The sequence below is a fragment of the Pyrus communis genome, chromosome 9 (assembly GCF_041283825.1).
Source record: "Pyrus communis isolate YQ-2024b chromosome 9, ASM4128382v1, whole genome shotgun sequence".
In the NCBI taxonomy this organism is placed as follows: Eukaryota; Viridiplantae; Streptophyta; class Magnoliopsida; order Rosales; family Rosaceae; genus Pyrus; species Pyrus communis.
The window spans coordinates 11543701-11557473 of NC_142573.1; the positions used below are offsets into that span (position 1 = coordinate 11543701).

Here is a 13773-nt window from a genome sequence, read left to right on the forward strand (position 1 = left end):
GTTCCGGGACAGAAGAGTCCAGGTATTCTCGTATATGCATGGGTGGCAACTAGTTGGCACATATAGAATAATATATCAAAATCTTCGTTTGCCTAGAAGATGATCGATCTTTAATTTTATTTAATTACCTCCATAATCGCAATTTGCTTGACCATAATTATAGTATTAGTTGTTTTCGAGGCCAACAACTACTTTTTTCATTTGTTTATAAATCAAGTGGCACATTTTGTATGTTAGAATTCATAACTTTGGAGAATGTCTAAATAGATTTGCTCCTTCACTCATGTTAGCTGCATTTGCGTTTGCGATATTATCGTCCATTGATTCTCCTTCTGCTCAATTTATGCTAAATAAATAAATAAAAGTGTGTAGGAAAGAAAAAATGTGTGCGGAAATCATTTTCATATTATACTTGTTCTTTGGAAAGTACTATGGTCAACGTTGGATCCTTGAGCAGGAATTAGGAAACTAAGGGTGCGTTTGTTACACCGAATTATTTCGGACTGGACTAGCTTCAAAAACTAACCTGGACTAGCTTAGACTAGACTAAGCTGGACTGATTTAGTGAAGCGTGGTGCAGTGTCAGACTAAGAAGCAGGATAATGAAAATAGTACTGTCCACAGCATGGTGTTTGCAAATTATTGTTCAATTTTAATTTCCTTCAACCACGAACTAATATTGTACGATTAACAAGAATTAAACCAATATTACAAAAAAACTTTCAACGACTCAAATTGATAGGCAAATAGATCCAAATTTGCAATTTAGAAGATGAACGAGCCTTGTGTAAGATTTATTGAACATTGGTTATAGACTCAAAATCCTCATCAACATACATTACAGCCAATACGAGCAATTGATACCGATTTCACACAAAGGTCAGAAATCCTTGAAAATGGACAGGTGCATGCATAACAGCTTCCAGTGCATCAGTCTTGGTGGCATAGGTCTTGTCTGCAAGGATCACAGGCCTCCTAGAAGGCATAATGCTCAAGCTTACCACCTAAGAGTTCGTAGTAATGCATAAGTGTTTGCCATCTACCATCCCGGAATCCACCAAATACATAGCGCAACTGCAACAATCATTTACATCCACAACTCCCCATTTGCCCAGCAACATTTTGCAATGTTCTCTTCCATAACCAATTCTTCCACCATCGTACATATCGCAACGGTTCTCCTGGTGATTGGAACAGAGTAGCACCCCTAGAATTGTGATCGCCATTCGTAACATTGGACTACAATTAAGGTAGTAAAACTCTACAGCTCATTAACTATTCATAGTTCCAGAGGATGAAAAATCATAGAAATTCAATACCGTCAAGCTGAAATTCATTCCACCACGATTCGATGCAACAGTTTGAAGACGGGAAAGAAAAGAGCACTACAAAAGCTATTTCTAAATGGTATAAACCAGTGAATTTGAAAGAAAGAACAAAATTAAAATCATAGGAATTCGAAACTATCAAGCCAAAATTCAGTCTACCATATGATTAAATGCAACAAAGTTAATATCTTGGAATAAAAAGTACAGAAAGTTACATGAGCTAGTTGCAAATGGTATATAAACTAGAGTAGTTTGAAAGAAAGGACAGAATAACATAAACACAGTGAGAAGGATACGCAAGATGTTACCTTTCATCTTCTCCTCCTGCAACTGCAAAACCCTAAAACCCTACATTTCATAGCAATGAATTAGAACAAATCCCTAATATACATGAGCTGATTGTAAAACCCCAAATCTACCTACCCATTACAAACTCCTCGATCAAAACTCAAGGGAGATCGCAAACTAAACCCTTTGGGGACTAAAAAGTGTGGCAAATCACATCAAAAGTCCGATTTTGATTCTGATTCAGGTTCCCATCTCGAATCGAGGTCTTTGTTCATGATTCAGGGTTAGGGACGAGGAGAGAGGGAGAATGCGAGCAGAGAGGAGAGTAAAGGACGCGAGCAGAGAGTGATCGAAGGGATTAGCTAGTCTCATGGTTCGCGACGTCTCTCGCTAAGCCTGTCTAGCACGATTCTTAGTCGAGGCAAGCCCGGCTTACTCCCACTAAAACTAATCTTGTGAAGTAACAAACATAGAACTGGACTAGACTATGAGGGCTAGTCCAGTCCAATGAGGGCTAGTGAAGGAAAACAAACACACCTTAACAAGATTAGAATTATAGGAAAACTAATGAAAAGAGCTTGAAAACTTTGAGTTTTAACAATAAGGACAAAATAAAGGGTAAAGTGAATAGTATCATAATTGACTTTTTAGTGTAAAAATGTGGTTTTTCGTTAAAATGAACAGTATCGGAAGCTTTTCGTTAAAGTTCCCAATTCTTATGGACATTGTACTTAGAAGAACAAAATTGATTTGCTAAATGCTATTTAATAAATGTTGTACATATGGGACTCACATGTATCAGAGGGCGTATCAACAAGGGTTGATTTGCGTGTCTAAATCAAAGAAACTTGTGTAACTAATAAGTGAGAGGTTACTCATGTTCGGCTCTTATAGATGACCATGAGGTCTACTATTTGTGTTGAGTTACATACTGTTGACCTTAAAAACTACCAAGTCTACGTGACGTGCAAGCTGAGTAAATAAGAGCTAACTACACCCTTCTGGTGAATGCGGGCGCGCCAACTCGCCACCGAACTCAATGAATGTGGTGATGGTGTTGAACACGCTGCTGACTTCTGTATATCCAACTGATCATGACCGAGGAAGGAACACGTCTAGGCTTCTGGGTACTAGAACATGATGACAAGGTTGCTAGTGAAGTTCAAATAAGGTTTAGCTTTCAATGAGCCGAACTAGAAATAACCTAGTAACACCTTACTTTACCGAGAAGGCTAATGAGATGACATCTTTCAATGAGAAAACCAAGGGCTCCTCACTTGTAGAGGCTTGGATAGATAACTAGCCGAATTTGAAGCAATGTTGTTACTCTTTGAAGATGCTTATCGGTCGCCTAACTCCAGTGCTGTTAATCTAAATTGAAGATGTCGCCAATTGTCAACACAGAGCTGTTAATCCAAACTGAAGATGTGTTGATGAAGTTAGGAGAGTGAGTGAGTTCTCAAAAAATGAAAGGGGTTGGCGTAGAACAAGATTTTCACAGGACGTTTGTGTGTTGAGTTGAAGGTCCTTTTTATGTTACCAAAACCCCATATTTTATATGGGGTATATTTCGTGATGATCAGGTATTTACAGTTGTAAAATTCTAATAATATTCCAATTCCTTTGCATATTCTCTTAATATACTCAAATGTTCTTAGCCAAAAGTCTATCACCATCTTTCTCAGCCTTTTCCTTACTAGGATTCTAAACCTAGCCCCCTTATGTGTTCAATTAATTCATTATCCCATCCGCCACAATCTTCAATTCTTGGAAAATTCTGGTCCTCATCAGAAAACATCTCAATACTTAACAATCCTAGCTTATCCGGGACTCGGCTACTCCCTTAGCACCACGTCATTGGGCCGAATCTCATGGCCCCCTTTCTGGGATGACTTCAACTCGGCCGAAAATGTGAATTTAGGCCCAAACACATACATAATTATGATTATCCCGTTATATAATGTAGACTAAACCCCACTCTCTCTACAGTAGCATATTATGTACCCTTATAGCAAATAAGCAACTAGCTAGCAAGAATGGTATCCTCTGATTGTGGAGCTTCGATCAAATTTAACATTCACCGGCATATTCACATAAGGGCAAGTGAATGATATTTCCCTGCTCACTATTTTTGCTACACATAATCTCTAAAAAAAATTCACATTCATCGGTGTCCGCGAGGTTTCTAGAAATTTTCTACCACATTTTTCGATGGGTTTAGGTATAGAATTTGCTCATGCGATCTCCTTTCCCTACTTCTGTATTTTATTTGAGCGTTTATGAATAAATAAGCGCCCAATATATAATAAATTAGAGAACGAAAAATAAATGAGAACATTTAGGGAGTGAATGAAGTGAGTATGAACATATTAGGGTTCTTAATATTTGTAAAGGTTAGTTTTGGTGCATTCTCAACTGTTTTCTTGGGCTTTACAAAGGAATTCATTGTGCCTGCAATCAAAAAACATTATGATGGGCTTTTACAGCAGGCCTCCAATGGGTGCCTAATCCAACGTTGTGATGGGTTTTCAGATCAGCCACATTGGGATGCTTGCCAAACAAATCTTATTGGTAAAAACATTTTTTGATCGTGCAGAGGTAAACCAAAATTCGATAAACCTAAAGTTAGATGGGTTTCAATTTGGTTTGGTAAACAGAAAATTGGATTGGGCATTGATTGTTAGGCCTAATTTTTTGGGCTCTCTCAATTCTGGCTCATGTTTAAGTGACTTTTTTTTTTTCGAGTTCTTATTTATTTTTATTTAAGTGACTTTGATTGCCAAATTATGATGTAAATTTTATGTGAGTTTGAGGGTTTGAATTTGAGTGCCAAATTTTTATGTAACTTCAAAATTTAAATTGTATAATAAATATGTTAAGTTTGATTACGGTATTCAGTTCAAAGCATACCAGCGCTAGTGGAGAGTATTAGATGAGAGAAAAGATCTTCAATACAAGAAAGTCAAGGGAGAAGGGATTTGGGGTAAAAAATAAAAAAAAAACTATGTTTCCTCTTTTTGTAGTCACCACTATTATGAATGTTGAATCAAAATGCTTTTGTGGTATGTATTTTGATATGAGATACAACTATAGTCGCATGTGTTGATTTATAATCGTTGATGTGCATGGAAGACTCATAATTCATTAATGTTCATGTCATGAGAATATTGATCATGATAAGTACTCAAAAGAGAAGATGGCTATGATCAGAACTAGGATATCTTAGATGATGTCGATCGAATGTGGTTGAATATTAACATCTTAACGTATCATAAGGGACGAGAAGACTAGGAGATAATATCTTAATTGGCTTGCGTTTCCAATAAGAAAAAATAAGTGAAAGTTGATGTTAGTACTGATAAATTATTGTACTCAATTTGTCCAATTTTAAAAACATTATGATGTGTTTCCTTTCACAATCATAGATTGATAGCACTGCCCAACCAAACCCTACTGAATTATTGAAAACAATGATCTAATTGTCTTCGAGTCTTTGTGTAGGGGCCAGCATCTAATTTTCTGATTGAAGGCTATGAAAAAAGTTAAGAGGGATCGAAGTCACTGGGACCATTTTTTCAATGATATTACCTATGGTGGAATCACAAGACAGGTCCATTTTTCTCTCCCAGAAGAAAGGAACAAGACGTTTTAATTAGTTTATTTACTGGAAGAGCCTTATCTGGGTGATTAAGTATTCGAATCATCAATTGACTTTAGACCAACTAGCCTCTATGCACGCACTCACGGGCATACACAAAATATTTTTTGCATTACGGCATGCTACGCGCGATTTAAATGTTTTAAATGTATTTATTAATGTAGATGGAAATGAATAATAAATACATTGAATAAAAGCTGTCTTTTAACTAATCAAAACAGCTGAATCCATATTAATAAAAACGGTATTTCAATTTCCATCTACATTTTACTGAATTTACATTAAGATTAGAAAAAATAATATTTAATAAATAACTGATTGCTAGCCCATTGTGAGGTTAAGCCCACTCTCTTCTTTTAGTGTAGATAACACCGTTTGTTCAAAAAAAAAAAAAGATCATTTGACAACTAATTGAATCATATTATTATGCGAGCGCGAGAGACTTTTTCATAACTAGCATTACGCACCTCTTAAGTGTTAAAAATTGAGAAATAATATTTAATAAACAACCACGTGCAAAAGACATTTTTTGAATCACAGCGCACTACGTGCGACTTAGACATTTTAAATGTATTTATATGTGTGAATTGCTTCAATATTTTTTTATTTCATTATTTTCTTTTTTATCACCGACGCTACGCACTTCGTAAGATGTTTTGAACACAACATTCATGATTTTTCTTATTTTTTATTATATTTTTCTTCCCTATCACGTGGGTACCATCAACTTTGTCATTTGTTTATTCTTTTCTCTGTTTCCTTTCATTTTTTTTATTCTTTTCTCTCTTCCCATTTATATTTATATTATATTTTATGATGACCAAATTACCAAATTACCCTTGCATGATTTGATACATTATATTAAGTTGCTTTTGAATTTTTTTGGCTAAGGGGCAATTTGGTCATAATATTTTTGTCGAAGCCGTGACACCAAAAGAGCCTTCCGGCTTTATATATAATAGATAAAACGAATAATTAGAGTGTTCTAAGATGAGTCACCCGTAAATGCGTGGGCAATTCCTGAATGTTGATGGATGTAGGAAATGTATCAACGGCCAAAATTTACTGACATATCAAAGATTAATTGTAGTTGTTTAAAAAGAAAACAAAAATACTGGGTTGTTTCATTTAAAGGTCATTTCATCAGTGCAATCGAGAACCTTACCATGTAAAAATTCAGAAGCTGTTGGTTGAGGTGGTGTACAAAGACTCTGCAATATTGGATTATCAAGTGGGTTTTACATTGGAGCACTGTCCTATTAGAGTTGGTTGGTCGAAGATTTGGAGGCAGATGCATATTATGAGTTCTTAACCTTTAACCGTTTGATATTTAGCTAGAGTTGTAATTGGCTTGTTTTTCAGCGGTTTAAACCTTTTTTTTTTTTTTTTTTTTTTGGGGAAAAGACAATAGCTTAGTGGTTAAATGTTAGATTAGAAAGCCGATGAGGCTCAAACTCATGCTGAGATGCAATAACATAACTCATTTCCACCATTGTAGTCTTTTTTACTTCAAAATGTTTCAATACGAGTCTAATATGTCCTCAGTTCTACAAGTTAAAAAGAAACATTATTCTTAATTTCTTACCTAAAAGACAATAAACACAATTATTAAACATGACCCTTCCATTAAATTATACACTCTTCTTTTTTATGTAGGCGGGGTACCATACACTAAATTAATTTTAAATTATGCTGAAGGAGTTTTAAACTTGAGTGTAATGGAGATAATATAATTATCTTTTGTTACTTAATATATTTTGAATCTAATGAGTTGTTGAGTCTAATCCAATCGTAGACAGAATTCAGGGTCTCTTTCTGGAAAATTTGATTTAGGGTTTAACGTGACCTAGATTGTTGTCTTCAAGCTTGCAGGAGCTCAGGGAGGGCGATGTACCATCCTTGTAACGTGACACAGGGTGGACCCACAAAACACCTTAACATTTCAGTGTTTGGTGGATCTGGATCGTCTTCAAGCTTATCCAGTGACGTGTAAAAGCTATCTTTAAAAAGGATGGGACACTTGTCGAACCACTTGACCTAGTCATCCTGTTTCCAGTTTACGATCTCCAATCTTTTCTATCCGTGGCTTGATTCTGCTTGGCTTCCCAGAATTTGGCTCGCTGCATGAGTTTGTCATCTTTCTCATTCTACGTGGGTTAACTATATTGTCTTCATTTTTTTTAAGCTTACTTTTCATTGTTTTGAGAATGCTACTTTTATTATAAAAAATAAAAATAAAAAAAATAAAAAATCTGTTCATTTGTTTGATTCATATGAATATGATTAAATTATTTTTATTGAATGTTTTATTTTTATATTTTTTGTAAATCTTTAGATAATAATAAAGCAAATAAAAGGCATATATTATACGTTTGTATGATTAAGATACATTATTACAAGGCATATTTGTTTATTTACTATCTGAACTTGTGTGGAACTCCCAATTTCCCTCTGAACATTAATTTTAGCCGATTACTCATTTGAACTTTTATAATTAGCTAATTTCCCCTTGAATTATAATTTTACCCGATTACCCCCTTGAACTTTTATAAATAGCCAATTTCCTTTCTGGTGTTAGATTTTCATTCAATTTTCCATCCATTTTAATCATGAAAACAACACATGACAACTGTATAAGGGTATAAAGGATCAAAAATTGAATGAAAGTTTGTTAAAATCTAACGCCATTGGGAATTAACTATTTATAAAAGTTCAAGGAGGTAATCGGCTAAACTTCAAGTTCAAGGGAGAAATTTGCTAATTGAAAAAGTTCAAGGGGGTAATCGACTAAAATTAAAGTTCAAGAGAAAAATTGATAGCTGCATACAAGTTCACGGGATAAATCAACAAATACCTCTTATTGTAAATGGAAGAACAAGTATTGGATGGAGCGGTGTAAGTCTAGATCGAAGTGAATCCTGTTTGGCTATTGTAAGACAAAATTAACAAATATATGTAAATATAATTAAAAATAGATAAGAGTTAAGTAGTGAGTTAGTGAGTAAGGAAATTATCCTTACAATAAAGACATTGAAAGAACGAGAAAAAACAGGTGAGTGAGACTGTGAGAGTGAGATGAGGTGAAAATAGCATCGCTCAAAATTACTGGATATCCTTACATGTATTGCCCCCTTAACCCCAAACAATATAGTAGTTACTCAAATAAGTTCTAAAAAAAACAGAAGCAAATTGGATGGCTCCAAAGTAATGAGGCCATTTTAGCCGGTTGCTTTTACTGAATTTAGCTTAAGCCACCACCACCTCAATTCTAGCCGGTTGCTCTTTTACTGAATTTAGCTTAAGCCATCACCACCTCAACTCCGACTCTCTCTCTCTCTCTTTCTCTCTCTCTCTCTCTCTCTCTCAAGTCTCAAAGCCTTTGTCTTCTTATAAGAACCCTGAAACACCTTGTGTTCATAGAAAGACCTTCCTTTCTACGTATTAATTTTCACATCTTCTCTCTCATTTGCTTTGTTTTCCCAATCTCTTTGTAACAGTCGTATAGCTTGGGTCACGAACCTACACTAACAACGTTCATTGGTACATCACACGGCCAGCTTCGTCGGTTGTTACAGAGAGACAATTAGTTTTAGAATAAATAAAAAAATAAGTCATCATGGGTTTTCTTCACAAGCTTTGGGATGAAACACTCGCCGGACCGGCACCTGAATCCGGCCTTGGTAAGCTCCGAAAGTACAACTCCATGTCTATCCCTTCCTCTTCGCCAATGGCTGCGAATGAGGTTCCGGTCACTCGGAGCATTACTATTCTTAGGACTAGTTCGTCCACCCTTGGAAACCTTTCACCTGATTCCGGCTCCCCCTCAGAGTCCCCAACCACACCAGGAACTCCAAGAACCCGTAAGTTATCTATTTTATAGTCTCTAAATTAACTACAAATAACATGAATTGACACCGTGATAAATTTGATATGCCTTAAAAGACATAACAGAATTAGTTGGTGTGCTACTAGTAATTCTAATGTTTAAAATATCGTATCGGTAGATATCGATATGCAAATTTGTGGAAATATCGATATATTTGTCTAGCATGGAAAAATTGTTGGATACAACGAGTGTAAATATACTACACTCCTGTTGCGACCAACTTGCTTGGATATAGATATCATATTCTTAAATGTATAACTCTCTTTTTTTTGAGATATTTATATGTTTAATTTTGTTTATGTCTATGTATTCTTTTGATTTTATGTGCAGCTGGAACACCAGGTGCAAGGAATTTCAAGAAATTAACAAGGAGGAAATCGTCTGCTGATGCTTTGACACGCGCCGAACCTAGAAGTCCGACTGGTTACGATTGGTAAGTGGTAGCTATGTTTAGAATGATAGTGAATCAAAAGAAGCATGCATATATATATCCTTGCTTCTCTAGCTAACCCCCAGTAGATATCAGAGTCAACTTGAAGAAGCATGCATATATCATTTGGTTTAGATAATTCTCACTAGATTAAGAGCTGATCAAGTCAATGCCAATTGAAGACAAGATTAGGAATTTGGGACCATCTAGGAAAAGAATTTGGTACTCTTACCCTTGGACTAGATATGCATAGGGTAGTTAAATAATCTGATATGTTATATTGTCAGATTGTCAAACCTCACCATGCATTCAAAATACATGTAGATTGAGTCTGATAATATAACGTGCAGACTTGACAGTCTTCCTTATATAGGTCTCACAAAATACCAAGGTTCTTTTGTAGATAATCGATGCATTAATATCCGAGGAGAAGATTGTTTAACAAATACTAGTTATACTTTAACCCCCCCCTTATTATTTCTTATTTATGTGCATTACAGGATGGTAATTACTGCTTTGGATCGTTGAGAGAGGAAGTGAAGAAGATTTTGCTAAAGTATCGGCCGGCGGCTCCACACCATTGTACATAGAGAACCTTACCTTTATGGGAACTTGATGCATATACAAGTGTATAGATGTAATTATCTAAGTACGAACTACATATAATAAGATGGTTCAACTGACGAGGAACAGCAGAGGAACCGATGCTCCTTGGAGATTATGGAGGAGTTGAAGTAGGGTTTGCTATTTCACCTATATATTTTCATGTTTTCATGTGATCTTCAAGTTTTATGTTGTATTTTTATCTGATCTTTGTACATATGGATTTGTGTATTGAATCCTCCCCTTCATGAAACTCCTAAATTTGGAGCTTAATAATTAACTTAAGGTTTACTCTTAAATTTTGATTTTCATCATTGTTTGTTAGCATGGTAGTTAGTTTCCTCATATTTCCAGCAAAAAAAATAAAGAACAAATGGTTATCAAATGAACCCATACAATTTAACGCAACATACATATAAAAGTGTGGGAACGCATCATGCATATAGAAGTGTGGGATTAATAATTAGCTATTTTCAAAGTGCAATGTTTTTCCTGCTGTGTTTATTGTATAATATTGTAAACCAAACATAATATTCAAACATTCAGGATTAAATATTCTGGCTTTGAGTAAAAACTTCTTATGTGGATTACACACAATAGTTATGAAAATTGACATCTTGAATATTCAAGAGTGTTGCTGTTCGAACCCTATACCCCATTCGAGTTTAACTTAATCTAAATGGAAAATGAAGGGGGAAAAAAGAAACAAAACTTGACTGAGAAACAAGGTATTGGTTTTTCTTTATATCAACTCTGGAGGTCCCTAGGTTGAACCAGATTTCACTTTCTCAATCAGATCAGCAGCGTCTTGAACGGTTGCGATGTTCTCAGCTCCTCCTTCTCCAACGGACACACCGAACTTCTCCTCCAAAGCCATCAGGATTTCAACCTGTTTCATTTTCTTTCCATTGATCAGATATTTATGTTCAGAGAGTGAAATAAATAATTGAACAAAAAGTAAAATATTGAACAGATCGGTGACATTAATCAAGCATATGAATATTTGGTCTTTGACGTCAAATTAATGGGTGATTAATCTATTCACTATACCATCAATTAGAGAGGGTTCCAACTTAAGTCAATACCTAATTATCTCTGAATTAGTTATATGACTTAATGAGCATAAGACTTGGTTACATTAGAAGCGTTCGAATCAATAAATTATATTATTCTTAATTAACTCAATTTCGATCATTTTCTCTCACAATCTCACCACTTGGCTAATCCTAAACCCAAGGGCCTCATTTTCACTCATTATATATATAGGATTAACGATAAGTTACATGATAAAAGTCATAATTAATAATTAAGTGGTACAATTTTTTTTGAATGTTACGATATAGCGGACTGAAACAAATTACTTATATTTTGTGTGGAAATTATATGAAGAACACTACAATTATTAGTACTTTTTTACAACTCATAGCTAATCGATTTAACATGTTATGATATATTATGCAAAACTGCCAAAACATCACTCATCACCAATTAAAGCTAAAGAAAAAGAAAAAGAAAACTATAGAGTAATTAGAGAAAGCATGAAGATCGAGCATCATACTGTGTCGAGAGAATCCGCCCCCAAATCGACAAATTTTGTTTCGGGAAGCACAGTGCTTTCATCAATGGAAAGTTGCTTGGCAATTGTGCTTTGCACAGTCAGCAGGGTCTCTGGTTGAGCCTGCACAAGGTAATCAAACTAGATAAGTGCTTATTCTAGTTAAGCACCGATTAGAGATATGATAAAAAGAACATACATAGAATAAGCACGGATAAAGTGTACCGCAAAAAATGTTTCAAGTAACTACATACATTTCTGATGGCATTCGGTAGAGCTTATAACTAATAACTCTGATTCATGTGTTAATGGAAGTTATCACATGAGAAATTACAAAAAAAAAAAAGAAAAGGAGAAAAAATAAGATGCAAGAGAAAGCAAGTGTAAAATTACTATAGATAGCCAAGTTAAAATAGATATTTGCAGAAATATATGTAAATATATTTACAATGGCGCATGAGATTGTAGTCTTAGTGCAACTAGGGAGTGCAAATGATCTTCCTGCTGCCTTAGTGATCGCGATCTTTGGTACAAGTCTTAGCCCCTTAGCCACTGGCCCTTCCTGCATTGAAAATAATCAAATCATACAATTAGTGAAAAATCCGGTCTCTCTATTATCTATTCTCACTCATAAACTGTGGAATGCACGGCTTGTCGCAACTGCTCACAATGAACAGATCCATGCATGTGAGTTTCCCACATAGTGTGACATACGACAGCCTGTACCCAATAATCTATGATTCTTGCAAAATTCGTGGCACTTACAATTCTAGAGAATCCATTGAGTTGGCAAGTTGTGCTTCTGCCCTTGGCGGTGTAAGGTAGAGTGGCAACAGAGATTGGCGAAATTGAACCAAAAGAAGCCATGATCAAGAGTTGGAAGCTTGAATAATTATGTAAAACAAGAAGAATAATAACGATAACAGCTTGTTCTTACAATGCGTATAGGCATATAGGTTTTGTAATTTGCTTCATATATAATGCAGAGATACATGAAAAATGTCTAGGGGTTTTGTCGATAATTACAATAAATCATATGGTAATGACCATGTAATTGGCGGATAATACCATAAACTGTGTCTCTTGTGCTTGTAAAGCTGGCTTTAGGTGGACTCAGTAGAGCCCTTCGTCAAAGACAGCATATAAGCTTAAGCTAAACTTTGTTACAAGGGTTGTGCTATCCACACACCTATTTTTACCTCCCACACACCTTTTGTTAATTTCTATCATTTGATCTTCTTCAATTCATTCGATCCAACGATCAAAAATTGAGATGAATATGTAGAAGGTAAAAAGGGATGTGTATATAGCTCTACCCATGTTATAATTCATATTCAATCTGCCTTTGCATCAACTTTTGATTCTAAACTAATTGGGTTTATGTTTTGGGCAAGAGACGAACATAATTTGATAGTTTAGGCTGGTTTGGGATGTTGGATTAGAATGAATAACTTATTGAAGTGTAGAAGTGAACGATATTTCATTTGGAGGGAATTAGAAGAGGACTAGGCATGAAGAAAACTCATCCCTTGTAATCCTATCATTTTGGAGAGGATTGAAATAGATAAGTTTTATTCCTGAGTAATCCTAATTGGACATAATTATTTCATTTCTCCTCTCACGATACCTTTAATTTACAGTTATCCACTCCAATTCATCCTATATTCCAAACGAAGCCTTATTGACTTGGTATAAGAAGAGTAGAAGTCTTAACTAAAAGGATGAGCATGGTTCGATAACTATGAATTCGTTTGATTATGTTACACTCATAGTTAAGTTTATAACCTAAGGTGATTTCTCGGATGATTAAGAGGGCTGCTGATCTTGGGTTCCTAGATGGCATTCAAATGAGTATGAACGGGCCTAAGCTTACCCATTTGTTATTTGCCGATGACACACTTGTGTTCCTAAATGCTACTCCAAACAACTATCGGAATATTTCGAACCTGCTAAGGGCTTACTGACATGCCTCTAGGTATCAAGTCAGCTTGCAAAAGTCTACTGTTTATTTTAATGCAAATACTC

At 35.2% G+C, this 13773-nt stretch overlaps 2 protein-coding genes and 1 long non-coding RNA gene across 3 annotated transcripts; 1 reads left to right on the forward strand and 2 right to left on the reverse strand.

Annotated features, from left to right (window-relative positions):
* Positions 1 to 1456: 1456 nt before the first annotated feature.
* LOC148694260 (uncharacterized) lies at positions 1457 to 2021 on the reverse strand. Its single transcript, XR_015966405.1, has 2 exons — positions 1752 to 2021; positions 1457 to 1676 (listed from the first exon to the last, which is right to left on the reverse strand). It is a non-coding gene; the product is annotated as an uncharacterized LOC148694260 (long non-coding RNA).
* Positions 2022 to 8421: 6400 nt separating this feature from the next.
* LOC137739456 (dormancy-associated protein homolog 4) lies at positions 8422 to 10492 on the forward strand. Its single transcript, XM_068479028.2, has 3 exons — positions 8422 to 9134; positions 9491 to 9593; positions 10091 to 10492. The coding sequence occupies exons 1-3, from the start codon at positions 8891 to 8893 to the stop codon at positions 10116 to 10118; spliced, it is 375 nt and encodes a 124-aa protein (XP_068335129.1). The 5' UTR covers positions 8422 to 8890; the 3' UTR covers positions 10119 to 10492.
* A 242-nt stretch (positions 10493 to 10734) lies between these two features.
* LOC137739455 (acyl carrier protein 1, chloroplastic-like) lies at positions 10735 to 12615 on the reverse strand. Its single transcript, XM_068479026.2, has 4 exons — positions 12514 to 12615; positions 12197 to 12310; positions 11752 to 11871; positions 10735 to 11082 (listed from the first exon to the last, which is right to left on the reverse strand). Exons 1-4 carry the CDS (start codon positions 12613 to 12615, stop codon positions 10957 to 10959), a joined length of 462 nt encoding a protein of 153 aa, XP_068335127.2. The 3' UTR covers positions 10735 to 10956.
* Positions 12616 to 13773: the final 1158 nt, after the last annotated feature.

Excerpts from the sequence above, each read along its gene's own strand:
- LOC137739456 (XM_068479028.2), top strand. The coding sequence starts at position 8,891 with ATGGGTTTTCTTCACAAGCTTTGGGATGAAACACTCGCCGGACCGGCA. Across the intron at positions 9,135-9,490 it reads ACCAGGAACTCCAAGAACCC|CTGGAACACCAGGTGCAAGG; the intron begins GTAAGTTATCTA and ends TTTTATGTGCAG. Across the intron at positions 9,594-10,090 it reads AGTCCGACTGGTTACGATTG|GATGGTAATTACTGCTTTGG; the intron begins GTAAGTGGTAGC and ends TGTGCATTACAG.
- LOC137739455 (XM_068479026.2), bottom strand. The coding sequence starts at position 12,615 with ATGGCTTCTTTTGGTTCAATTTCGCCAATCTCTGTTGCCACTCTACCT. Across the intron at positions 11,872-12,196 it reads CTACAATCTCATGCGCCATT|GCTCAACCAGAGACCCTGCT; the intron begins GTAAATATATTT and ends TACCTTGTGCAG. Across the intron at positions 11,083-11,751 it reads GGGCGGATTCTCTCGACACA|GTTGAAATCCTGATGGCTTT; the intron begins GTATGATGCTCG and ends AAAATGAAACAG.